At 47.3% G+C, this 26,145-nt stretch overlaps 1 protein-coding gene across 3 annotated transcripts in view; it reads left to right on the plus strand.

Moving 5' to 3' along the window:
* The window catches only part of RER1 (retention in endoplasmic reticulum sorting receptor 1), a 114,381-nt gene extending 88,501 nt beyond the window's left edge, over window positions 1-25,880 (plus strand). For all 3 annotated transcript variants that reach the window (XM_078642465.1, XM_078642467.1, XM_078642464.1), the window contains exon 7: window positions 24,657-25,880. In XM_078642465.1, coding sequence (XP_078498591.1) covers window positions 24,657-24,746 — 90 coding nt within the window. In that variant the 3' untranslated portion in view covers window positions 24,747-25,880. The remainder of the gene's footprint in view (window positions 1-24,656) is intronic.
* The last annotated feature ends 265 nt before the right edge of the window (window positions 25,881-26,145 follow it).

Consider the following 26,145-nt stretch of genomic DNA (forward strand, 5'->3'; position numbering starts at 1 on the left):
ATATAATCAACTCATGGTAAAGGAAACATATTTTTTGTCTCAAAAATCACACATTTCCATAGTAGATCTAAGCACTCAAGGGAACTACTTTTTGTGTGGATGTGCTCCTTGTGAATGAGCTCAATGCCTTCACTCATGAAATTGTCTGATGTCTGAAATGGGCTGACCTATTGCCCCATTCAAGTTGCTGTAGTCGGCAGATTAAAAATTTAAATGACAGCAACAGACAAATGACTGACTGAAAGCCTGTATAACTGTGTGTTAAGACAATACCTTTTCAGGCTTAGAGTGCTGTATAAATTATGCAAAAAAGGAAGCAGGGAACTCTAGGTGATTCTCAAGTTTAGGTGCAGAGCAGCTCCGTTTATTGGTGTTGTCGGGTGCTCCCTATATTGAGCACCCTACAACACGACCGAAGCACTGAATCTGCTCACTTTAAATGTCTGTTTTTCTAGCACGGTTATAAAGCATAGGATTAGCACCATGTGCCATCCACACCAAGTTGAAAATTACTAAAGTCTTTTACCACGCAACGAACAATATTACAGCTTTGGTTTGTTAAAATACCATCCAAGCCAACCTTGGATCTTCTTGGCGCTCATCAGAGAGGTATGGCTGTATCCAGACACAAGCGAGCACCCAGTATAAGTTGACTATACTCTTTCAGGATTTGAGTGCTGCATAAATTATGCAAAAAAGGAAGGAGGAAACTCTGGGTAGTTCCCAAGTTTAGTTGTAGAGCAGCTCCTTTATATGGCGCACCCTACAAAACTACTGACACTCTGAATCTGTTCAACTCAAATATCTGTTTCTGTAGCAAAGTTTTTGAGCATAGGCAATTAGCACAGTGCCATCCACGCCCAGCTAGAGAGTAACAAAGCATTTTGCCATTTTTACAGCAAAGTCTTTAAGCATATGATAAGCTAGAGGCAACCAAGCTGAGCTGAAAATGATGAAATCCCTTTTCTAGCTCTGCAGCAGAGAAAGTCTGCTTTTTAATAATCCTAAATCTGAATAATAATCTAAAGAATTGTACCTTATATACATTTTACGTCCTTATTAAGCAAAATGCAATTCTATTCACGAACATACTGAAACCACTACAAATTCTTTTCTTTGTTAATTGGGGTACCATCTCTGCTTACTCCAAGACCAGGATTACATGGGTTAATACAAGATCAATCTATTGGTATTACTATAACCCATTTATGAGTAATGTAACTATCACATTGCAGATTTTCTTCAGCATAGGAAAGACTCTCCAAAGGTGTCAGACTTCAAAATAAGTGCATTTAAGTTTAAAATACTAAACCTAATAGTAAGCAACAACTTTGTTTGGAACCCTGTACACACTCCTGTTCCTTGAAGTTAGCATCCCTAGAGCCTGCAACCGTTTTACACAAGTTGAATTACCCTTCGTGGTTAGACTCGGGTAAAGCAGGTGTGGCCCGATGGCTAGACCACTGTATCCCATAGAGGAGTTGTGTATCGACAACAAAAACCATCTCAAAACTTTATTAAACATTATCTCTAAGTGCTTCTCGTTTAACTTTCTTGGATGGAACATAATCAACTTTAAAAAGAGTTCATTTTGTATATGGTTTCAGGGTAGATATACTGTGTAAAGACGTGCTATATAGTTACCAAGATGGTTACATGCATTAACATCCAAAAATGTGTTTAGGGGGCATAAGTGTGTGACCAATGAATAAATCCAACAAGATGCTAGACATAGAAGAGACGGTGAAGTGGAAGGAGTAGTTTCTGTCCTGTAACTCCAGTTCTGTAGTAGGGGTATCTCTGTTATAGTCATAATCTAGTGAATAGTCCCGCCCATGTGCGTGAACCTTCTCTCAGTATCCCAGAATGCATAGCAGGTCCAACTTAGCCTCAGTTCTTTTCGAGGGCGTAGGAAACGCCAGACCTGTAGCATTATGATCACGAACAACACTCCACCGGGGAGGCGGGAGGGCGCTTATGACTATAACAGAGATACCCCTACTACAGAACTGGAGTTACAGGACAGAAACTACTCCTTCTGTAGTAGGGGATCTCTGTGTATAGTCATAATCTAGTGAATAGAATGGCAAGCCCATCCCCACACCAAGCGGCGGTGGAGAGTAAAATAACGCCACTACTGTGCGAACAGATTCCGCAGCGAAGCCTGCCCAACCTGAGCGTCTGCCCTGGCATCAGAATCCAGGCAGTAATGCTTAGCAAAGGTATGGACCGACTTCCAAGTGGCCGCCTTGCAGATCTCTGCAATGGGAACATTACGGAGCATAGCTGTCGTAGCAGCCTTGCCCCTGGTGGAATGAGCCTTAGGTTTGCCCCCTAAGGTCTTATTAGCTTTGCAGTAACACAACTGAATGCAGGACACAATCCACCTAGAGATGGACTGTTTAGAGGTAGCAAGACCCGTCCTGACTGAACCATAATTGATGAACAATTGGTCTGACCTACGAACATCTTTAGTCTTATCAAGATAAAACTTCAGCACCCTCCGCACATCCAGGGAATGTAAAGACCTTTCCGCCGGAGACGAAGGATTCTGAAAGAACGTAGGCAAAGTGATAGTCTGATTGATATGAAAATCAGAAACAACCTTGGGAAGAAACTTAGGGTGAGTACGCATAACAACTTTAGCATTATGAAACACAGTATAAGGTTCCTGGCAACACAATGCCTGAATCTCACTCACCCTGCGGGCCGATGTAATGGCCACTAGGAACGCCGCCTTCCAGGACAGGTGCTGCAACGAAGCCTTATGAATGGGTTCAAAAGGCTCCTTCATCAATCTGGACAGCACCACATTCAAGTCCCATGAAGGCGAAGGAAGCCTGACAGGAGGGAACACTTTCTTCAAGCCTTCCAAAAAATCCTTGATCACAGGGATCTGGAAAAAGGAAGTCTGTGAAGGGCCTTTCCTGTAGGCAGTCAAAGCAGCCAGATGAACCTTAATGGAATGGACATTAAGGCCCGACTGCGCCAGATGAAGCAGATATGGAAGGATGACATCTTCCTTGCATGACGTAGGGTCATAGTTCTTAGACTTGCACCAGATGCAAAACCTCTTCCACTTGTAAGCATAGGAAGTCCTAGTGGAAGGTCGCTTAGCCTCCTTCAGTATGCCCATACAATCCTCTGGGAGATTCAGATGGCCATATTGCACTATTTCAGGAGCCATGCCGCCAAACTCAAAGACGAGAGGTTGGGGTGCACCATCCGCCCCCCGAACTTCGTGAGAAGGTCCGGCCTGCACGGCAGCTTCATGTGAGGAAGGAGAGAACGGTGAAGCAGGTCCGTGAACCACCACTGTCTGGGCCATTCCGGGGCAATCAGAATCATTCTCGCCCTGGACTGGGACAGCTTGATGAGAACCGCCGGAATCAGGGGAATTGGTGGAAAAGCGTACAGAAAGCTGTTCGACCAGTTGATCCATAACGCGTTCCCCAGCGTCCCTGGCTGGTAGTACCTGGAGGCGAAGTCTCGGCATTTGCTGTTTTCGGCGGTGGCAAACAGATCCACGTCTGGAGTTCCCCACCTTGCGAAGACTTCTCCTAGTACTTCGTCGTTTATGACCCATTCGTGGTTTTCCTGCACGATTCTGCTCAGTTCGTCTGCCTGAACATTCTGCACACCTGGCAGATGGGTGGCCGTTATCGACAGTCCTCGAGCCAGAAGCCAGTGCCAGATCGCCTGCGCCTCCTGCGACAGAGTGCGCGATCTCGAGCCCCCCTGCTTGTTGAGGTAATACATCGTAGTCGTGTTGTCCGTCTGAACAAGCAGAGAGTTGGTCTGAAAGGACGGATGAAAGGCCTTCAGTGCCAAGTGAACAGCTCTCAGTTCCAGGAAATTGATGTGGTACGTGGACTCCGTCGGGGACCACGTCCCTTGAATTTGCAGATCTCCGGAATGCGCCCCCCAACCTTGGAGAGACGCATCCGTCACGATGGTCTGTGTGGGAATGTCCTTGTGGAAGGGAACGCCTCTGAGGAGATTCTCCTTCGAGCACCACCACTTCAGAGACTGAAGAGCATGTAGAGACAGCCGTATCCTGTCGTCCCAAGAACCTCTCCTCTGGTCCCACTGATCCTCCAAGCACTCCTGCAGAGGACGCATTTGTAGCCGTGCGTGAGGAGTGAGAAAAATGCAAGAGGCCATCGATCCCAGTAGAGAAGACACGGTCCTCACCGTCGTGGACGGAGTTTTCATGAGAGCCTGAGCCTTCCGAACGAGTGATAAACGTCGCTCTTCCGAAGGAGACACGCTTGCTGACAGCGTATTGATGGAGGCCCCCAAGTACTGGATGCACTGCACCGGAATCGGGACCGACTTGGACATGTTGATGTGCAACCCCAGCTTGTTCAAGAGAACGCACGTCTTCTGGAAGTGTGCTCGAGCTTCCGAGAAGGAGGAGGCTTTGATCAACCAATCGTCCAGGTACGGGTAGACAAACACCTTGTTCTTCCTCAGGTGTGCCGCTACCACTGCCATACATTTTGAGAATGTCCTGGGTGCAGACTTCAGTCCGAAGGGTAGCACCGTGTACTGATAGTGATTGGTGCCGACTTGAAAGCGCAGAAATTTTCTGTGTTTGCATGCAATGGGCACGTGGAAGTATGCGTCCTGTAGATCTATGGCACACATCCAGTCTCCCCGTTGCAGCTGAGGGTAGATCTGATGCAACGACAGCATGCGAAACTTTTCTCTGCGAATCCACTTGTTTGCCTGCCGCAAATCCAGAATGGGCCTGAACTCGTTTTTGTCCTTCTTGCGGACAAGAAAGAACCGAGAGTACAGACCTCTTCCTCTTTGAGACAGAGGCACGTCTTCGATCGCCCTTTTCCTTAGCAGAACGTCCGCCTCCGTCTGAAGCTCGCGCAGTTGATACTGCGAGCTGACGGGAGGAATCGATGGAGGAGGGCTGGTGAAACGTAGACTGTATCCATTGCAAACAATATTCAGCACCCACTTGTCCTGAGTAATTTTTCTCCACTCTGCCAGAAAAAATTGAACGCTTCCCCCCACCGGAGCGGGTAACGGACGAGGGGGAAGTAACAGCTCAGGGACGGGACCCGGCCGGGCCCTTGGTCGCGGTAGAGGACTGTTGACGACCTCTACCACCCTGTCGCTTCTGGAAGGGCTGCCTGTACTGCTGCTGCTGCTGCTGCCGCTGTTGATGTTGACCAGCAGACTGCCCCCTTCCACGACCCTGCGCCCCAAACCGACGCTGGTACTGTCGGAAGGGTTTCTTTTCCTTGGGCTTTTCCAGGCCCACTGCCGTCAGGGTCTCCGCTTCGGCCTTCATCCTGGCCATCTCATCATCCGCGTGCTTCCCGAAGAGGGTATCTCCGGAAAACGGGAGATTCGCCACGCGTTGCTGTGCCTCCGGTTTCAACGACGTCAACCTGAGCCAAGCATGGCGTCTCTGGTGAATCCCGTGGCAATATCCGTGCGCGGACAGCAACGATATGTCTGCTGCCGCGCCGATGGCCTGATTAGAGACCAACATCCCCTCCTTGACGATCTCCACAAAGTCCTCCTTGCGGTCTCGAGGGACGAGGTCTGCGAACTGCTCCATCGAGTCCCAAAGGGACCGGTCGTAACGTCCCAGCAAAGCCGAGTCACTGGCTGCCTTCATGGACGAGGCGGATGTCCCACACGCCTTGCGACCCGCAGAATCGATCCACCGGCTCTCCTTGTCCGGAGGCACCGTGGACGCAGGGGAGGTGGAATGAAGCTTCCGAGCAGCAGTCACGATGACTGAATCCGGTACCGGGTCTTTTCTCAAGAAGGCTGGGTCTGAGTCCGGAGCCCTGTACTTTTTCAGTATCCTGGAAGGGACAGATCTCACCGTCGCCGGCGTCAGGAATAGCTGTTCGGCGGGCTCAAGGAGCCCCGGCACCAGAGGCAACAGGGGGCGAGACAAGTGCCTCTTGTGTAAAGTCTCAAAGATTACCGAGGTAGAAGCCGTAGGCGCTTCAACCTCAATGCCCAACTTCGCCGCACCACGCAGGAGAACCTCCTGAAATGTGCCAATATCGTCTATCGGAGACACCCTAGTCTCCGGCGAATCGGACAGCGTGGGCGAGTAGGAACGGGTCCCAGAAGGAGAACGTGACCTGGACCGACGTCTCTTGCGATGATGCCTGGATCGTGATGAAGATCCGCGGCCACTCCTCGATCTGTCCCGTCTCCCCGAGCGAGACCTCGACCTCTTGGGCCTCGGACGCTCCTTCGGCCTCCCAGGGTCAGGAGCTCCAGGCTTCTTAGGAGTCTTCTTCGGAGGCGTCGGGAACTTAGGCATCGACACCTCCCTCGGTGGGATCGGGGGTGGAGGAGCAACCGGACGCGGGTCCCGCGGAGCTGGCTTCGGAGGCGGGGTAGGGGCCTTCGGAGGAGGACCCTTCGGCACAGCAGGCCGCGGAGGAGGCGTAGACGGCCTCATCGGAGTATCCACCCCGGAATGCGCCGGTCCCGGCGAGCCATCACCTCTACCAGAGAGTGGGGAGCCCCCCACAGTCCTGGGTCTGTCCTTAGGACCTACAGACGCTGAAGACCGGTGTCCAGACGACGACCGATGTCCCCTCGACGTCGAACGGTCCTTCGGCGTCGACCGAATCACACTCCTCGACGTCGAACCGTGTCTTCGTCTCGACGTCGACCCCGACCAGATCGACGAGCCACGAAACCTCGACGACGGGCGATGGTGCCTCGACGGCGACCTCGACCTCTTCGCCGGTCTCGACGTCGACTTCCTGGATCGCTTCGACGGCGACCCTTTGGACCTCCTCGACGTCGACCTCTCCGACCTTTTCGACGTCGATCTTCTCGACCGTCTCGACGTCGGCCTTTTGGAATGCTTCGACGTCGACCTCGTCGGCGCCGGAGATGCCTTTCGCCTCGACGGCGACCTTGACGACGAGGATCCCCTCGACGACGATGTCCTCGACGGCGAACGGCGGTGTCGCCTCGACGGCGAGCGCCGACGCCGGGCCCTCCGATGTCGATCACTCGACGCCGACAGCGACGACGAGGATATCGACACCGGCTTCGACGGCGGCCGGAACACGTTCCTCGACGTCGACGGGCGACGTTTTCTCGACCCAGAGCCCTGGGGAGACCTGGAACTGGCCGTTGACCGTCCCCTCGACGTCGTGGTCAGCGCAACTGACCCAGACGGAGACCTTGGGCGCGGGCTGGTCTTCCTGCCCCTGGGGAGCCCCCCAGAGGCCTCAGCATGGGTAGAAGGAGCCCCTCCTGACCCACCTCGTGCCTTCAGCTTCCTCTCCTCAAGCCCCTGAAGCCTGATCTTCTTCCTCTCCTTCAGGGTCCTTCCAGAGAAGCTTCTGCAGATCCTACACTCCTCAGGGATGTGGGAAGAGGGAAGGCAGAGAATACAGACCTCATGGGAGTCTGTCTTGGCCTTCTTTCTTGAGCACTCAGGGCACTTGTCGAATAATGCAGGCATTATTGGACAAAAAAGAGTGCAGAAACACAGAAAGAAAGTCACTAGAGTACTTTAAAAGTACCAAAAATCGAAAGCAGTGTAAAACACTAACAAAAACCCTTGAAAGGGAGAGCTCAATGCTCCAGGGTCCTGCTTGCAGGAGCCGGAAAAAAGAACTGAGGCTAAGTTGGACCTGCTATGCATTCTGGGATACTGAGAGAAGGTTCACGCACATGGGCGGGACTATTCACTAGATTATGACTATACACAGAGATCCCCTACTACAGAAGTCTATCTTATGTCCGCCCCTGCTCCACAAATCCAGAATGCTGAAGCTGAACCTAATAATTGAAACACACCGGAGTTATAGGGCAGAGTAGATACCATACAGGTTACAATCACTCCAGCTGTCTTCATATCACTCACCCTGGCATAATTAACCCATGCAAGCCGTTCAGGAAAGGGACTTTGTTAAAAAAAAGTGATTTTACACTAACCTGGTGATCTGTAGATCAATCGTGAAGTCAAAGTCTTTCAGAACTGTAAGACTTTTTCTGTAATGAAGTATAATGGAGGAACCCCAGACCAAGTTAATTCTCCAGCAATGCCCTCCACTTTGGGCCACTTTCAAGTATTTTGTTTGTTAGAGTGAAGGAGGGGGATAATCTGTAAACGTCATTACTGTAGCATAAAGAGAATACATCTCTCTCGCCAAGACCACCGTATTGAAAGCAGTCTCTGGTTTCCTTACAAAGATTAGTCACAAATTAGAAAACAGTTGCTTAAAGCAATAGAGATGTACCTACAGAGCCTCAGCAGGCATGGGTAGTTCCAGCGCCTCCTCAAGACTTGTCATCTATCTCTACATGATTGCCTTGAGTAGATATACACTTCATTATCTGCATAAAGGGGAAGCTGGAAAAGGAGGCGAAGAAGAACTGGATGAAGGGGGAAGATGATGCCCAAACAAATAAATCACAACAATATATAAGCTTGAGGGAGAATCCCAGTGAGCACCTGTCCAATGATTTCTCCCCCTATGATGCTTTCTTATTTCATGGTTAAATCAAAACGGCATCAATCTAATTTTACATCAACAAGGGTAGAATCAATTTTTCTTGTGGCCTAATTAGGTCTTACCAGACAGTGATCACAAATCTAATGCTAGCACACATTCAAAATGAGGGTCTTCTATTTGTGACAGTGCTATTTCCAGCACATTCCTTGACTGAAAGAACATGGAAATAATGGGGCTTGCGGTGATGGCACAAAATGCTTTAGTGGCCAGCTATAAGCATGTTCCATGAAGAAGCAGATTTGAGAAGGTTAGTACAAAATTTCAAATGTATTGTCCGTTGTAATTCAAATATTCGACAAATATAAAAGTTAAAACTTATTCGATAATGTACATTTCAATTTTAGAAAACGACTGATAAAATCATCAACATGTAGTGTCAAGTTCGAAATAGTAGCAGTATAATATTGTCACTATTCAGAACAGCAGTAACTTTCTAATAATAACTTCAAGTCCAATCCTACAGGCAGTTAAAATGAATAAAAGCTATGTTGGTTCCGCAGGGTCTATGGTAATTTGACACTTCGCTCAAGCAGACGTGATGAACTTGGCCACTGCAAATACCACAACCGCCCTTGCATTACTTTAGCATATTCTTAGTGAATTAGTGCTATCGGTCAGCCCCGAAGCCTGACACATTGGTGCAATCCACCTAGATCATGATCTAGAATATGCCCTACAAATTTTTTGATTGATCTGTAGAACAGCAAACCAGCCAAAGATTCAAATAGTGATGTGTAATTGTCCAGTGGAAGAACACCATAACGAACCTGGAGGAAAAAAGAAAGTGGCCAAGGCGGGTTAATTTAATCCAGAATGTATTCTAATTCAAATAAATATTTATGCATAAAAAAAGGTTTTGATCCTGCTACCTGTAGAATGAGCAGACTCGCGGAACGTAATACAGTTTGCCCAGTATGCCCGGTTGACAGTGCCTTTGACAATGCTGTTGATGCCTGATGGGGGCATTCTACTGGCTACCCATCCCCAAACTATTTAAATTCTGTTTAATTAATGCCAGCCAGAGTTTTTAAATAAATGTTTTAACGCCGTGATCTTACTTGGGGCTTCTCTGTATGGCTTTTAAAGACACTGTTGGGGGGGGCGTGGCCAAGATGGCGGCTGGATAGGACGTGTTTATCGTAGCTCCTGCCCGCCGCCTCCCAGGATTGCACAGCACAGGCCCCTCGAGGTGCCTAATTGCTCGAGGAGTGACTGCATTCCCTCTGGGTCGCACCGGGCCCGGTCCGGACTTGTCGCCTGAGCCGAGAGGACACCGAAGTGCGATCTCCTGACTTGGCCGGGAGAAGGCCCCGGCGCGCCTGGCGAGGGAGGCCTCAACAACGCGGTGGTTGGCGGCGCCAGTCACCGAGGCCAGCTACTTGTCTCCCGACTTGCCTGCACAGCCGGAATACTGTGGGCCCACCCGCTACTGGGACGGGCGAGAGATCGACCCCCGAGAGCTGTGGAGACCAGAGCGGCGATGAGGCCTTGCGTGGTCCCGGCGGCGACGTCCCACGAGGGGGTGCCCAGTGAGCCCACCATTTACCCAGTGACCACCCACCATCTACTCCACTACCGACCGGCGCAGGTGGACTGCTGCTTGCGGCCTGGTCCAGGTGCCATCGGACTAGGCCTGCGCGGATCCCCGGCCTGCGGCTCACCTGGAGTCCGCCTCTGAGGCAAGCATCGCAGCCGCGCTCTACGCTGGACTGAGGCGTGGAGGGAGCTCCGGAGGCCTGCTGCTGCCTCTTCGTGCCGCCTCGCTGATTCAACCGCCGCTGATGTGAGTTGCCCTACGCCGATGTTGGTGGTGCCCCTTGCACGGTTTCGGAGCGTGGGGCGGATTGGTGACCAGTGACCACTAGCAAAGGACTGACACAGTCCCACGTTGCAGGTACTGCAGGGGTTGGCGCGTAGGTGGTGAGCGGGACACGGACTTGTTCCCAGACGACGGCCCTGTCTTTGGCGCACTCCGGAGGGGGCAGCATAGACTGCGGAGGAGTAAAGGCTCTTGTAATCACTGTGGGGCCGCAGTAAGATCTGTACCGAGGCCTACCCCTGTCCCTGGCGAACAGTGGCTCGGAAGATGGATGAGACTTTGCGGCGAGGCAGGAGGTGGGCTGTGCAGAGCAGGGTCCGTGAGGCTGGAGGGGGACCTGCACTGGGGCCCAGAGGAGGGGTGGCGGCTCATAGGTTGTGTCTGGACCCCCCCTGACCCGGGACCAGAGCGGCCGGTGCTGCGCTACGGACTGCTGGGTGGACATCGGCGTGTTGGAGTGAGAGGCCCCCACGGAGCTCTGCAATAGCACCTTACTCTGCGCTCCGTTGCGTTGGAGGCCTTAGTGGAAGAGACGTGGCCCAGCGGTGGTGGCACTTAGTGGAGGTAGCTCCCGCCCGGCCTCCCCAGAGACGTGCCCGCGCCCACCTACAACACTCGGAGCTGTATAGCTGCTGGGGGATTCCTCCGTCTATGCCCTGGCAGCGTGGGATTGGCACAACGGACAGGAAGCACCCCCTGGCCCTGATCTGCCCGCTCTCTACCGCCTCGAGACGGGACCCCTCCTCTGGGTTACTGGAGCTCCGAGCTTCTCTCATTGACTGACCCGTATCTCCCTCACACCTCTCTGGAGCCCTTGGGGAGCATGTCCAGATCTAGAGGCACGAAGCCGAAAACCCTCAAAGACATCGTTAGTCAGCCGCAACCCACCATCAAGATGGCCTCCACAGCGCTAGGAACGGGACCCAAGAGGCCCTCTGTTGAGACCGGAGACAAACCTATCATGAAATCATTTCTGGAGTCACTCTTTCTTACACTCCGAGAGGACATCCAGTCGGTGAAAACTGAATTCGCCACTGAACTCCAAGAAATCCGAAGAGATGTTGACAATGTGGGCGAGCGAGTGGCTAAGTTGGAGGAGAAGAGTGACACCACTGTCTCTGACTTGACTACTCTCCAGCAAGAGGTCATTAGGCTGCAAGACCAACACCTGGACATGCAGCTGCATCTAGAGGACATTGAAAACCGCTCTTGCAGACACAACATAAGGATCAGGGGAGTTAAAGTCACGGATGACACTCGTGACCTGTTCTCTTTCGCCACCGGACTCTTCAAGCATATACTGGGTGATACCTCTGAGGCGGAAGTCATATTAGACAGGGCGCACTGAGTGGGCCCGCCCCGCTGCCCCAACGCGCCGCCGGCTGACATACTGGTGTGCGTCCAGGACTTCAAAACCAAAGAAACCATTCTGTCAAGGGCAAGAGCGGCTCACCCTATTTCCTTTCGGGGGCACACACCCGTGTTCTATCAAGACCTGGCCCTGACCACGCTGCAACGACGTCGGCAATTTCGCCCAGTGACGGAGCACCTTCGAGGGCTGGGAGTCTCCTACTCTTGGGGTCACCCGTTTCGATTAATATTCCAGCATGGTGGCAGGGTGCATCAGGTCCGCTCCCTGCAAGAGTCCTGCAGGCTGTTGGGTCTGACGCCACCCAGCGAGGACGAGGACGCTGGCGGCTTGGGCCCCCGGGGACAGAGGTTTCACCATCGGGCTGGCAGCGCCAGCGCAGGAGGCGACGTTCGAGGAGGCCGGCGGCGTCGGACATTGCCCGTGGCCAGCAAGAGGCTCTGGCTGTGGTGGCGGAGACGCTGGCGGGGGAAAACGCTGGTGGTTCGTGAGAACTGTACGCAGAGGCTCGGACATTCTCCTCTTTAAGCTTCCTTGCTGTCCACTGGGGGGTGGTGGGAGAGGAAGACCTCTATGATGACCTTCCCCGGACCCCGTTTGATGATGATACCATTTGTCCCAGGACGACTGACTTTTTTTACGGACTACTACTTGTTTAAGTTCTTTTGAGGGGTTTTATGTTTCGGTTCCCTCGTCCACCTCCCCTAGTTGCCCCTCGGAATTGCCCGTCCCTCCGGCCCGAGAGCTTGCACCCCTCACTCCGGCTGCACACACCGGCAGATTGCTCACGCTACGCCTCACCCCACTGTCAGCTCTATGACGCAGTCTGACCCCATTAAGATCCTCACACTTAATGTACGGGGCTTAAACAACCCCATTAAACGCATGGCTGTCCTACATTTTCTGGAACATTCCAAGGCAGATATCTGCCTTCTCCAGGAGACACACCTACTTGCAAAGGACCACCACAGACTGAAGTCCAAGGCATTCCCCACGCAATTATTCTCCTCTAACACCTCGAAGTCGGCAGGGGTGGCTATTCTGGTCTCTCAATCCTTCCCCGGTAGGGTTCTGCAGAGGGAGGCGTTGATTATGGGTAGTCTACTCACATATTTATCCTCACTTGGGAATTTGAACTTTGTGGTGGGTTCTATATATGCTCTTAATGAAGGGCAAGTCAAGTTCCTTCCTAATGCCCTCAACGAGGCGGGCGTACGCCTAATAGACACTTACTGCTTGGAGGGGATCTCAACATAGTCTTTGATAACGTGGCCGACCGCTCGTGTCGAAGGACGATGCAGGTAGGGGTACTGACACCAATGGGGGAGACCCACCTTCGCTGTCTGGGACTCTTAGACCTATGGCGCAATTTACACCCGCACTCACGCAGCTATACTTATTACTCAGGAGCACACAAGACCTATGGCGCACCTAGATTACTTTCTCTGCTCCACCTCACTGCTGCCATATGCGATAGATGCGGAGACCCTGACGGCCTCTCTCTCCGACCACTATCCTGTCCTGGCCACTTTTCAACTGCCGTGCTCCCCGCCCCCTCTCAGACACTGGCGATTACGCAACACTCTGCTGCACAACCCGACAGTGGTAGACCAAATTCGGAAGGCCATCACGGATTACCTAGCTCAGAATGCCTAACCCCGACACCTATCTAGCGACCCAATGGATGGCCTTTAAGGCTGTAGTTCGTGGTGAACTCATAGCTATATCTTCTGCTCAGAACAGGGAGCGGAGTCGTAAGCGGGCGGAACTTACGCAGAGAGTGGCAGAGCTTGAACAGCTGCATCAGAAAACGGGCGCCTCCAGGGCCTGGCAGCAGCTATGTGTAGAAAGGAAGCAACTGGCTGCCCTTGATCAAGACAGAGCAAAGTATGCAGCTCTCAGGCTCCGACACTCCAACTACACCGGAGGGGACAGGTGTAGCCGCCTCCTGGCGAATAAACTGCGGGAGGTCAGGCAGCGCCAGGGAGTTCAGAGCATTCGGTCATCTGCGGGTGAGAGTGTTACTGAAGACGCTGAGTTTTCGGAGGCATTCCGCGACTTCTATGCCGACCTCTATAAAGGGGATTCACTGGATAATCTTCACAGTGCGGGATATATAGCAGCACAGGTGCCCTCCCTATCTCAAGCGCAGGCTGAATACCTGGATAGAGCGATTCAGACGGAAGAGGTAATCTCGGTAAACTCCCATCTCAAGTTAGGCAAGTCCCCAGGACCAGACGGTTGCACAGCTGTTGTCTACAAAACTTTTTGCAACCAAATAGCCCCCGTCCTGACAGCTCTTTTCAACACGTTTGAACAGACAGGCACCGTCCCAGGAGAAATGCTCGAGGCGGCGATAGTCCCAAAGCCAGGTAAAGACAAAACCGCATGTAGCGCCTACAGGCCTATATCACTCCTAAACGTTGACAATAAGTTGTACACTAGCATCCTAGCGACCCGCTTGGCACCATACATGGCCCAATTAGTAGAGCCAGATCAGGCCGGCTTTATTCCACGGAGGCAGACCAGTTACAACACTAAACGCATTTTACACCTAATCGAAAAGGCCTCCCGCACTCAAGGTGAGTACATGCTCTTGGCCATCGATGCAGAAAAGGCCTTTGACCAGGTGCACTGGCCCTATCTGGAAATGGTACTGGTGGTGGTCGGGTTTGGGGAGAAATTCCGGAAACAAATCCTGAACTGCTACCGCTCACCATGGCAACGGTCCGCGTCAATGGTCACACTTCTTCCCGATTCCCTATTGTTATCACCCCTTCTTTTTGCGCTCTATATGGAGCCCCTGGCGCTCAGAGTGCGACGGCAGCCACTCATTACCGGGATTAAATTTGGGGGGGTGAGGAGGCGCACGCATACCATCAGCTTATACGCTGACGACATCCTCCTCTCTCTCTCAGACCCGATCACATTATTGCGCTCCCTCTTCATAGAATTAGACAGCTTTGCACGAGGCTCAGGCTTTAAAATCAACATGGACAAATCCATGGCTCTTGACATCTCCCTTTCCCCGCACACTCTCGCTTCCATTCAGGAAGAACACCCAATTCAATGGGCCACCACCGCGATCCCCTATTTAGGCATCCAATTAGCCCCCACCATTGCCGTCAACTATGCCACTCTCTGCGCTCGCATCCGTTTGGAACTGTCCAGATGGAAACATTGTATAATGTCCTGGCTGGGAAGAATAGCAGCTATCAAGATGGCCATTCTCCCTCAGATCTTATACCTCTTTCAGACTCTTCCCCTTAGACCTCCGTCTGGCTGGATCCAACGGACTCGGAGGGATTTATCGCGCTTCATTTGGCACCGTCGCAAACCCCACTTCCAACACCAGATAGCCATTCTCCCACCTGAAAACGGAGGGGTCGGACTCAGACCGCCAGCTGTACTTTCACACCGCCCAGATTAGGTACCTTGTGGAGTGGCAGCAGTTGGAATCTGAGAAGCATTGGCCGTTTCAGATCAGGCGGTAGCAGGCAGACCATTGCAAAGTGTCCCCTTTCTTTGTAGGCTACATCGCCCGCCCAATCGATACGCCTCATATATCACAAGCTTAGGGAACACTATGGTCTTCTGGAGCCCGAGCGCATATCATACCTTCAAATACGACACAGGGCTCTACACCCACAAGTCAAACCACAAGCGCAGCGCCTACTGACCCCATATGAGAAATGGCTAGTGACACGCACGTCCAATAAGAAACTCATTTCCGACCTTTATAAGATGCTTCTGGCCAATACCACACATACATATAATGCAGGCTGCGCGCGTTGGGAACGAGACCTAGGGCGATCCTTAAGTCACAAAGAATGGGAGGGTATTTACCATAGAGCCAGACCCTCGGCCTACCACATGGTACTCACAGAGACCATGACAAAGATTGCCACATATTGGTACTACACACCGGAGCGAGTGCTTCGCTTTGACCCCAGACGTAGTGATCTTTGCTGGAGGGAGTGTGGGGAGGTGGGCACCCTAGAACACATACTCTGGAGCTTCCCTTGTCTACAGCCCTATTGGTCCCAAATTCTTGACGAGATTGACCTGCACCTTGAGACGCAGCTTCCACGGTTCCCTGCATATATCCTTCTGGGGCTGCCCAACCCACTGACCTATCCACTTAAATCCGATGGGGAAGACTGATTGCAATTGCTCTGGGGACGGCCCTACAAAATATCTTGATACACTGGCGCACCATTCTGCTTCCTACACATACTAGTTGGCTCCAGACGATTTAGTTTGTGTTGGGTATGGAAAAACTTTCTCTTACACTGGTCGGTAGAGGATCAGAATTCGCCGATCTGTGGCGGCCTTTCCTCACACTTTTGGTGTCTGCGTTCCGGGACTTGACGTGCCCACTGTACCTTCAATTGCTTCGCCTACCAGATACACAAATTCCAGACAGCGACGCTGCCAAAAATCGCAAGCGGCAACTCTAGACATCGACCTTTTCCCCATGTCCCTTTTTCCCCTGGCTTTCCCTTTCTCTGTTAGCTTCAGGTGGACGAGGGGTGGGTTGGGGGGGGGGGGGGGATGGGGGTTCCTGTTGTTTTCACTGTCTTAGCCCGCTCCATGCTATTTACTTATAGTAAAGTCATGCAACGAGACTTCATTGTCTCCACCACGCTGTCATTGAGGAGCTGAGGGCTCTGTGTTTTTGTATGTTCATAACTCATTCAATAAAAAGATTTAAACCATAAAGACCCTGTGGACTATACCCGAAGCCAATAACTTAGAGGTAACAATATCACCTCTTCTGTAATCGGCTTAAAGACGAGAAGTAGAGTCCCGCACTCCAGACAGACAAAAGCCAATATGAAGTTAGTTTCACCCTCACCCAAGAAGTGAACAGTTGCAGTAACCCCACAACTCTGCGCCGTACAAAGCAGCGCTTTTAACCTGGGCATTATAGATTCGAATCACAGGGAGATCCGGTAAGATAGGGCTCTTTTGGCAAACCCCACAATGGCAGATGCTCTGTGATTGATTTGTGAGCTACAGTTTTGGATTATGGGCCCGAAGACTCGTTATTCGACTATCAGATTCCCAAATAGTCGATTTCCGATACTCTATCTAGTGGAGCACCTCCTAACCAATATTACCACCCAATCTACTATTTGTAGAGTAAATCATGATTGTAGTCTTTAGAGCATTTATTTCTAGCCCACAGGTGTTACAAAAAAGTAGGAACCGAGTGTCTAGAGGCCCATGAATGTTTCGGAGAGCAGCAAGGTGTCATCAGTAAAGAACAAGGCCAGCACCTTTTTGCTTGCCACGGATAGGAAGTCATTAACTCAGTTTAGCAGATAATCTATGCATTTGTTCATAAAACATAATAGGTACAGAAACCCCGCCTTCGCAAACGCCTTTAGCTACATCTGTGTTGTCTGTCAGTTCCCCGTGTGACCCCCACCGGATCCTTGCATAATTCTTCTCGTCCAATCGCAGAATTATGTTCAACAAATTGACAAGGAGGTTCGTATCAATTAGGACATCCCACATTTTTGCCCTTGGACCAGCTTGAATGCTGCTAGTAAATCTATAAACACAACAGTGCCCCATCTGCAACATCTACCATCTTCTGTTTAGTCATAAGGAGCCTAAAGGCTTGGTAGATGGATCCAGTTTGTGGTCTGAATCCATCTTGGAGGTGGAGGGGAAGATGACATTATTGTTCTCTATCCAAGATTTTGATAGCTGCAAGACTTGCTTGCAGAATATTTTCTGCAAGTTGCCGAACAGGCTAATGTTTTGTATATTGGCATACTTCCCGCACTTTTCGACGTGGGAGGCAAGGGTGCACCTGCAGCTATTGCATTAGACACCATGTTAATGTATGGCACACAAATTGGAAGGTTAGAGCAGAACATATCCGAAGGTTTTTCATCTAGCATAGGGCCTTCCCTGCCTTTGAAGGCAAATTACAGCAGAAGTTTCCTCAAGGGAAAAACTAAGTGGCGGACTCTATAGTGCAATGATTTAAAGTGTTCTTCCCATTCCCTGGGCAGTATAGAAGACTGTGTTTGTAGACCTTGTCTATATCAGTCTTAAAAGCAGAGTACATCCTTTCAGTGATATCATGTTTCCACACTTAACAATTCTTCGTTACTGTTTTTGCACGCCATCAATTCATGAAGTACCCTTCCAGAACCTTTCCCCAGGCTCCCTGGAATCTCAATCAAATACTGCACCAGCTCCTGGGTTATCACTCTTTGCTTCAAATATCTTTCCAGGAAAGACACTTTGCTTTTGGCTCTGATGTCTTCCAGGCGAGGTATAGAAATGTAAGCTTCCACAGTGAAGAATCCATTTTTTTGTTGTTGTAATTTACAAGGTCACATTATGTATAAAACCCAACTTTATACAAAAGGTTTCATTAGACTTTCACCTCAACAAGCCTGTGAGCTTGTGTTTCTTTTTCACAAACCCTTCCAGGCAAGTGGGATGAGGCCTCCACTTCTTAAATTTTTGATGGTGCTTCATATTCTTTCTGCGTAAAATAGAAGGCTTCCATCCTTTTGAACAGTTGTTTGTGTCCTTTTGTCAGCTTTACAAACGACGCTCACTGACTCCGGATATTCCAAGTTAGATCTCAGGTTACATTGCTTTCTACCACCTTGCTTAGTTTCATTCATTTACCAGTGTAAGTACTATGGGCTTTACAACTCTTTTGAATTTGCATCAGACAGGTAACATGTTAGATAATTAATTGCAGTTATGATTTCATATTAAGAACTGTAAACGTGCATCATTGAGCAAAAAGCTCAAAAAACTAAATTAGACTGATAAAGAGAATAATTAAAGCCAGTCAACTTCTCAGCAGCAGAGTGACTGCACATTCTACAAAGAATATGTCAACATTGTCCAAATGGCATGAAGGTGTAGGTCTGTATGGTAATTTACAAACCTGTCACAAAGAAGAGCCATCACAGGATTGAAGATTTAATAGTGGGTCATCCGCATAATTGCGAATGGAGATGCCCGCCTAGGCCACAAGGTCTCTCTTCAGCATCCCATAGATGTTCAATACATACAAGTAAAAAATAGACACTTGGAGCTTTCCTAATGCCATGGCGAAAGAGTGAGGCTTCAAACAGCATGTGTACACACTTAGAAAATCAACATGGAAGGGTGGAAAACGAAACCAGAACTTGGCCTAAATCAACTTTGTCGTACACTTCTGGGAGTTAAAAGGTGAAAAGAAGAGACAAGCTCCTCATTCTCCTTTTGCTATCCAGTACATTGGATAGCATTGCATATCACCTAAAGGTTAGCTACCACACTGCTGCATACATGGCTGATCTGGTAGATACACTCATGGCAATTGTACTGTGATACTTGGTTTGCTGAACACCTCTCCAGGAACATGCCCAATCTAACTTAGCATGTGATGGACATGTTTTTGAGCTACAAAGGTTCAAGAGAAGAACAATTTTGAAAATGTATATGTTTTCTAATAAATGTGAAGACTTGCATGTTCAGACAAAGGGTTAACCCTTTTGAACATTTTCATGGGTCATAGCTGAAAAAACTGCAATTTGTGTTTAAAGGAAAAGAAAAAGTGAATATTTTTCTTATGTTGGCTGTTTTGCAAAGCAAGGAGACGAAGATCACTCCATTTTTTATTTTTCTTCGCATCTCAACCTTCAGTGTCCTATGACCATATCTGCATAGCAAATAATCACTGAATCAGTCTTCCAGTATGGACAACCTCAGCAAAGGTTTTCCAAAGAAGCATAGCAGCAAACGCTTTTTGAATAGGAAGAACAAAGCATTTGAACTTTTGGCATTTACAGTTAATTTTTCAGAACGTTACTACATCCACAATAGTGTGAGACTTTTATTTTCCCTTTTGCTAAGTCCTTTTCATTCTGCAATGATGCCATTTTTAGATATCCTCAGCTGAAACTTTTGAATTATTTGCAAAACTGTTTTACACTGACTTAAAACTATGTGCCTCTGTAGCTTCAACTAGGGCTCTAAAACATTATACAGGCACAAGTTGCATTTTCAAGAGCCAAACATTTCCTCTGGTACCGACTTTACCAGGTCAGGTTACTATCTTTCATCTTTCACAGCAACCTCTAAAAAGTTGTCATTGCAGAGGCTCTGATCTGTGATTTCTTTTTTATTATCCATGATTTATTTTCAATTTGTGGATTGATATTGGTGGTGATCTCACCAGAATTTAAGTCTCTGATGTTCTCACCAGAATTTGAGTCTCCTTACATTTGCTGTTTACTTTGGACCTATTCCACCTGCATCTATTTATTAAGCATGGCTTCACTGTTCAATATATTTGATCTTACATGATTACAAACTGCACTAGCTATTATTAACTTACCTCATTCTATGTCATTTTGTGAACCTTCCTTCGTATTGGTGATTACTGCCTTTAAGGATTCAAGTGTATTTGTCAAAGTGCTCCAGAAGCAGGCCTCATCCTATTTTGGCATTTAGGCTTCTGGGCTCTGGTCTTACCAAGGAGCGGAAAAGACTGCATAGCCTCCAGCATGTAGGACCTTAACTCCGAATGTAAACCTAACAAGCGCAGCATTGGTAAATTCTTCCTTGACCAAATTTCCTAGCTTAATTAATATGTTAATATTTAAAATCAGTGCTCCTTCCCCGTGCTAACCTAATGAACAACTGAAATTGCCAATGCTTCTGCCTATTCATTTAATTCTTCAGAAAGATGGAAACAAAACCGATCTTTCCAGACCACGTTTTGGTTTGAATTCTTTAATTATTTGAAGGATTTTTTTATTTATTTTTCCCTCCTTTATATTTTTTTTAAACCCAATTTGGATATTTTTTTCAATACAGAAATCACTATACAAATGTAAAAAACATCACATGTAATACATCACATTTACATCACCATATCTTCATACCTCATTCTCCCCTCAAACTCTCCAGTGAAGTGACATTCATACTATAAAGTGAACTCATTCATACGTTTTTTCTTATTGATTCAAAAACTAAAGAGGAACAATCTCAAAAATGCAAGACAATATTCAAAGAGAGCTACAAAACATAAATTACAATACAAGAAAATCTTTTTCATTTTAGATAGGAGTTACTGTTATACGGATGAGCCCAGGAATCTGAAGATGTTTTGCTTCTCTGTTCTTATCATGCAGAGACTGAAATTATGCTGCCTTGTGTGGCTGAAAGACTGGGGCCAGATAAAGAGGGCATGAGCAGGATTCAATGGACTCCCAGCTCCCTGGTGGACGTCTCAAGGAAGTGTGCCGTTGAAGAGCTACAAGATTTCAACACTTAATAGGACATTGCTCCCTAACTTTTAAATTTCCCACTTGGGTGTAGTTACGGCTGGGTTCAGAATTGTGTCAATTCCTACTAGTTCTCTCTGCCACTAAAAAATGTTGACAGCCACCATCCTTTCTCCATATACAGAACCATAAGTTTCAGTAACCGAGGGAGGAGTGGGGGAGAGCAATACCCTTGGGTGCAAACCCAATCCCACCAACAGTTGTTCACCGCTGATCAAAAACACTTGCCTTTTGGAGGACCCCTCGAGATACAATTGGTCACTTGAACTGTGTCCAGTGCCCTGGTTAACTGAATAGTACACCTGGGATACTAATGACGTGGCAGTTTTCTGTGGTTGGAAATCTGAGTTACCTTTGCTTGGGATTGAAAACATTATTGGGCTGACAGTTATACTAATTTTCAACATAAGATCAAAGACGTTCTTGTCCGCCCAAGCAAGTAGGGCCACTGGGAAACTAGGACATCAGAGGGCTTAAATATCAGAGTACTTCATTGATTTTAGCATTGTTTCACATCTGTGATCCATTGACAAAGCAATAATAAGAAAATAAGACCCCCAGGTTTCGGGGAATAGCTGAGCTGTCATATGCTCCCATTAAGGATAACATTGTCTGTTTTCTCCCCGTTTATTGATATTGAAGGATCATACCCTTCTGTTTAGTTTTTGTTATTTTAACTACTTTGCATTGAATTAATTTTGTTTAATTATTGTGTCTTACTGTATTGAACCTCCGAAACTACTAGTGCCTCGTGGAGTAAAACTTGCCTGATGGACAAAGCTAACTCTGCAGATTCATGGGCATAGGGTGAAGGAGTTGTTTATCTAGGTCAAGTGTACACACCTGACACTCTGAGATGCTTGTGGTAAACTATATTGTCCAGTAAATGTGCTGGTCAGAAACATCTTATTGCCACAGAAACCCTTGGGAAAATGTCTTACGTGTTATGCCCATTCCATTTTTGCAGAGAAGTTGACATTTCACCACATTTTTGACGTGGTACGGATTGTTTAAGGTTTAATTCCAGCAAGTTGACGTTGCCCAGCTTGGAAAGAGATGAGCAAAGTGTACATTATATACCGAGAATGCAAGTATGAAAGTGAACTTGAGCAGACGGATGTTTACTGGACTGTGCAAAAGCACTCACTGTACCTTTGTCTGATGCTGTATAGTAGAACAAAGCTCCTCAGGCTTACATACTCTGGTATAGGGTAGAGTTGACTCTAAGGAATCCTGAGACTCCAAAACGCTTCAAAACAGGTTAGAACTCTGTCCATAATAGCAAAAGTGGGTATAATAATTTCTTCCACCAGATCTTGAGGAAAATGAACAGTTTGTAACGGTAAGGAGGCCATTCATCAGCAGATTCATAGATACCTTTTTTTTTTGTGTGTGGAGTTGTATATAGCGCGAACTAGAAGGTATCAGAGCGATTTACATGAGCACCAGTTACGTTACAGATGGACACATTTATTTCTGTTAGCACGGGGTGATTACGTTATTTGCCCAGAATCACAGAATGTTGAGCGTCCCTGCCGAGACCCGATCCCCAACCCCGAAGTCGACTGCCCTAGCCGTTAGGCAATATTCTCTTCCCTATGCTTCAGATGTAAGTCTGTACATGGGGGTGGCAATGCGGAGACAACCGGAGTCAAAGGTGTTTCTAAATCAAGACATTCAGGACAAGAATATTAACCTAAAGATAAAAAGAAACTACTTGTTATTTTTACACTTTCCCTGAGTTTCTTCAGCTGTGTAAGTTTCTAGAGGTCTTTGCTAGGTTTTTAAGTGTGATTGGCTCTACTCACACTTGAGCTATCTAGTCCTTACAACCTTTATATAATTTCAAGATATTCACGTGAATGTAGACCTTGCAAACGAAGGCTCCTTCTCAGCCTAAAAGGCACATAGTTCTCTTTGAAGTACACACCTGGAATCTGCCAAGAAATTAGTTAAACTCTGGAGGCTCTTACAGCGGTTCAAACATTCCTTTGTTTTAACTCTAAAGATACAGATTGTTTGAAGACCAGGAATTTGAGCCTTATCTAGTTTCTTTATCTTAAAGCATTTCACGTTGTTTGGCAGGTCATGCATCCATGTGTTCACAGACTTCCAGTGCACATAAAAGATGCAAGGATGATCACTTTACGTGCCTGAGATTTGGAATTGATGCTGTAAATTGGCAATAAAATTTGCTCAAATTCGGTCATGCTGTTCCTTGAGAGTTTACCCAGGTGTTTCTAATGGCGACGTACCACCACCACCACCACCACCACAGAGCCTAACATCTTTACTAACTGGAGGGCAAGTCCATCATAAAGCCAACTTTTTCAGGCTTTATTTAGTTTTCAGGCTCTATGTGGCACTGTTAAATGGGGTACTCTATATATCCTCAAAGGAAAGCATTTTTCCATTAAAAAAACAAACAAAAAAAAAAGGCTTCAGTTTATCACGGCAGTTCGGGACACCACCTTTGGATGATCCTGCCTTGCAAGGAGACGCATGCAAGTTTTATGGGAAGGCAAGACTTCTGCCTGGTGCCTTTAGAGTGAGTACTCACAAATTATCCTACCAACGGAGGATAATATAATTTTGCTTCCTTTTTAAGTGTGACCATATGGGTGCCACAGGAAGAAAACATTAGGACAACGTAGAGCCAAGTATGCCATCTTCAGAGAACACCACCATAGACACACTACTGGACGGTTTGTGGGTGTTTAGATTGTAGCCATTTTAATGTCATACGCCACTGTCAGCATATCAACATATTAGAATGGAAAGAAATGATTCAGTCTTCTTAATCTTCAGGGTTCTCTAAAATACAACACTGTTTTAGCATAACACGCAGTTTTGTACCTGCAAATGTTCCCTGTGCCACCTATAACTTTGGAAATAGGCTTTTTAAAGAACCACTTGCTTTCTTACAGTTCGCTTTCAGGGAATAATACATAACGGTGCAGACCAATTGAATTGGCTACATCTCATTCCCCATAAATGCGAACTTGCCTCTCATTTCTAACTTGGGTGGGGTGTGCAGGTTGACCTTATTGTTTCCCCGAAATCCCTCTAAATGTTCTCTTTACTGCCTTTAACTAGGGGGGGGGAGCAAAAGGAAACGTAAGTGGCCAAAAAGCTGTTTCTACATTTCCCTTACAGAAATTCAAAAATAATTGCGCCTCTTCCCAGTTTTCGTTTGCCTCAGAATTACTGCTTGCTTATGTAATCAATTGGCCTGAAAATTTCCAGTAGGTGACAAGGCAGTCAAGTTGTAGGAGCAGCATATGGACATTCTTGGTAGAGACTATAGTGAATACATACAACCACCCTGGGGGATGTGTGACGATGCAAAGTCAAGAATGCAATTCATACGGTTTGGGACAAACACAAAAGGTAATCCCAGTGAAAGAGTAAATAAAGATGTCCAAGAGGCTGTTGTGTTGCAAAAGGACAGGAAAGGGTCATAGTAGACATCCCTAGTCTGATATTTCTTTTAATGAATCTGTCAGTACGGTTTAAATGTTGTATTATTTTAGGAAATGACTGAGCAAGTTGGCCTTGGTATTCTTTTTGTGTTTGTGCAGCTGCAGCAGACATCTAACCATATTTACTTTCTTTTACAGCACATGATCAAATACAGATATATCCCATTCACGCACGGCAAGAGGAAGTACAAAGGAAAGGAAGACATGGGGAAGCCGTTCTCCAGTTAAATGGAACAATTGACTTTCTTATGTACAATTAAAGGAAAAGAACAGTTTTGAGCCATTGTAATAATGCCTTTTTATTCACCAAACAGGAAATGACAGAGCTAATGATGCAGTTTATTTTTGTTTCTTGTTCGGATAGCTTTAGTTGTATGAATGAAATATCCGAAATGATGCCACCCGATAACTGGCATTTCAACCAAATGATGCTGCCGATGTCTAAAGTGGTGAATATTCCATAGAAGCAAAACATTTTCATTTTAGCAGCAACTGAAGAAGCCCCCGAATTTGTGGTATTCTGTGGCACTAGTACCTCAGGATTAGTTCACAGTTGCAGGGTTTGTTAAACATAAAAAAAAGAAAGAAAAGGTCTGACCTCACAGTCTACCGCAGTGTTGTCTCTGCGACGGGGGTCCTTGGAATAATCAACTAACCTGTGGGCAGTTTTCATGACCACAGTGTGCTGCACATGAAAAGGAATGAAGAGATACCGTGCACCCCTTTGCTCTCTGGGTTTGGTAGATCCTCTTTTAGAAAGTGTCCAAGGGAAATGACACCAGTTGAACGTGAGCTATTAAGAATATTAAAAAGTTATTATAGTTGCTCTTTTTTGAACGAGGAGTCCCACACTTTTAGTGGAATTAAGAACTGAAACAAGTGTTAGATTTTTATATGTTTTTCTTGTATTCTCCATTTGGTTCAAATGCCAGTTTCACTGTTGCGCTACCTGCGTGATGCTGAAATTGCGCCCTTTTAATAATGGTTCAAAACTCTGTTCTTGATGTTATAATTTTGCTTGAGGGCCTGGATATACCTATATATAAATATATTTTAATTATTAGTTGAGATTATTTTCACATTTATTTCTTTGATACAAAAAGTTTTTGGTTTATTTTTTTTGATTAACTTAAGTTTCTTTTGTGCAGCCCCTTCAAGACATTTTAACACATACAAACCCGCCAGTGGCAAAAAAGATTTTGGAGGGTTTGAATGCTGCTTTTTCCATTTTTTATGAAAAATTGAGACTAAACTATATGACATGCATGTATATGTTTTTTCGATGTGGTACAACTATAAAAAAAAGATGATTTTATTAAGTGACTTTTTCATTCCAAACTTTATTAAAGACGGTGACCCCTTTCTCGTCTCAACTATATTTATGGACCTTGAAGTTACTGTAAATTTAAATACTGCTTGATTGGCTAAGACGTTTGTAGATTTCCCTACCCTTGCGTGCCACCGCTAATTATGATGCTGGGATTCATTTCAGATACTCACTGTAATTTAGATAATTTTAATTTTGAGTGGCCTCGCGAAGTGCACTTTACTGTGCAGTTCGATTTGTGTCTTTTTCTGTGGCTCAGAATGAAAAGCCATACTTTTTCACCCTTGTTGATTCATTTTT

This window comes from Lissotriton helveticus, chromosome 5_1, assembly GCF_964261635.1.
Source record: "Lissotriton helveticus chromosome 5_1, aLisHel1.1, whole genome shotgun sequence".
Taxonomy (NCBI): Eukaryota; Metazoa; Chordata; class Amphibia; order Caudata; family Salamandridae; genus Lissotriton; species Lissotriton helveticus.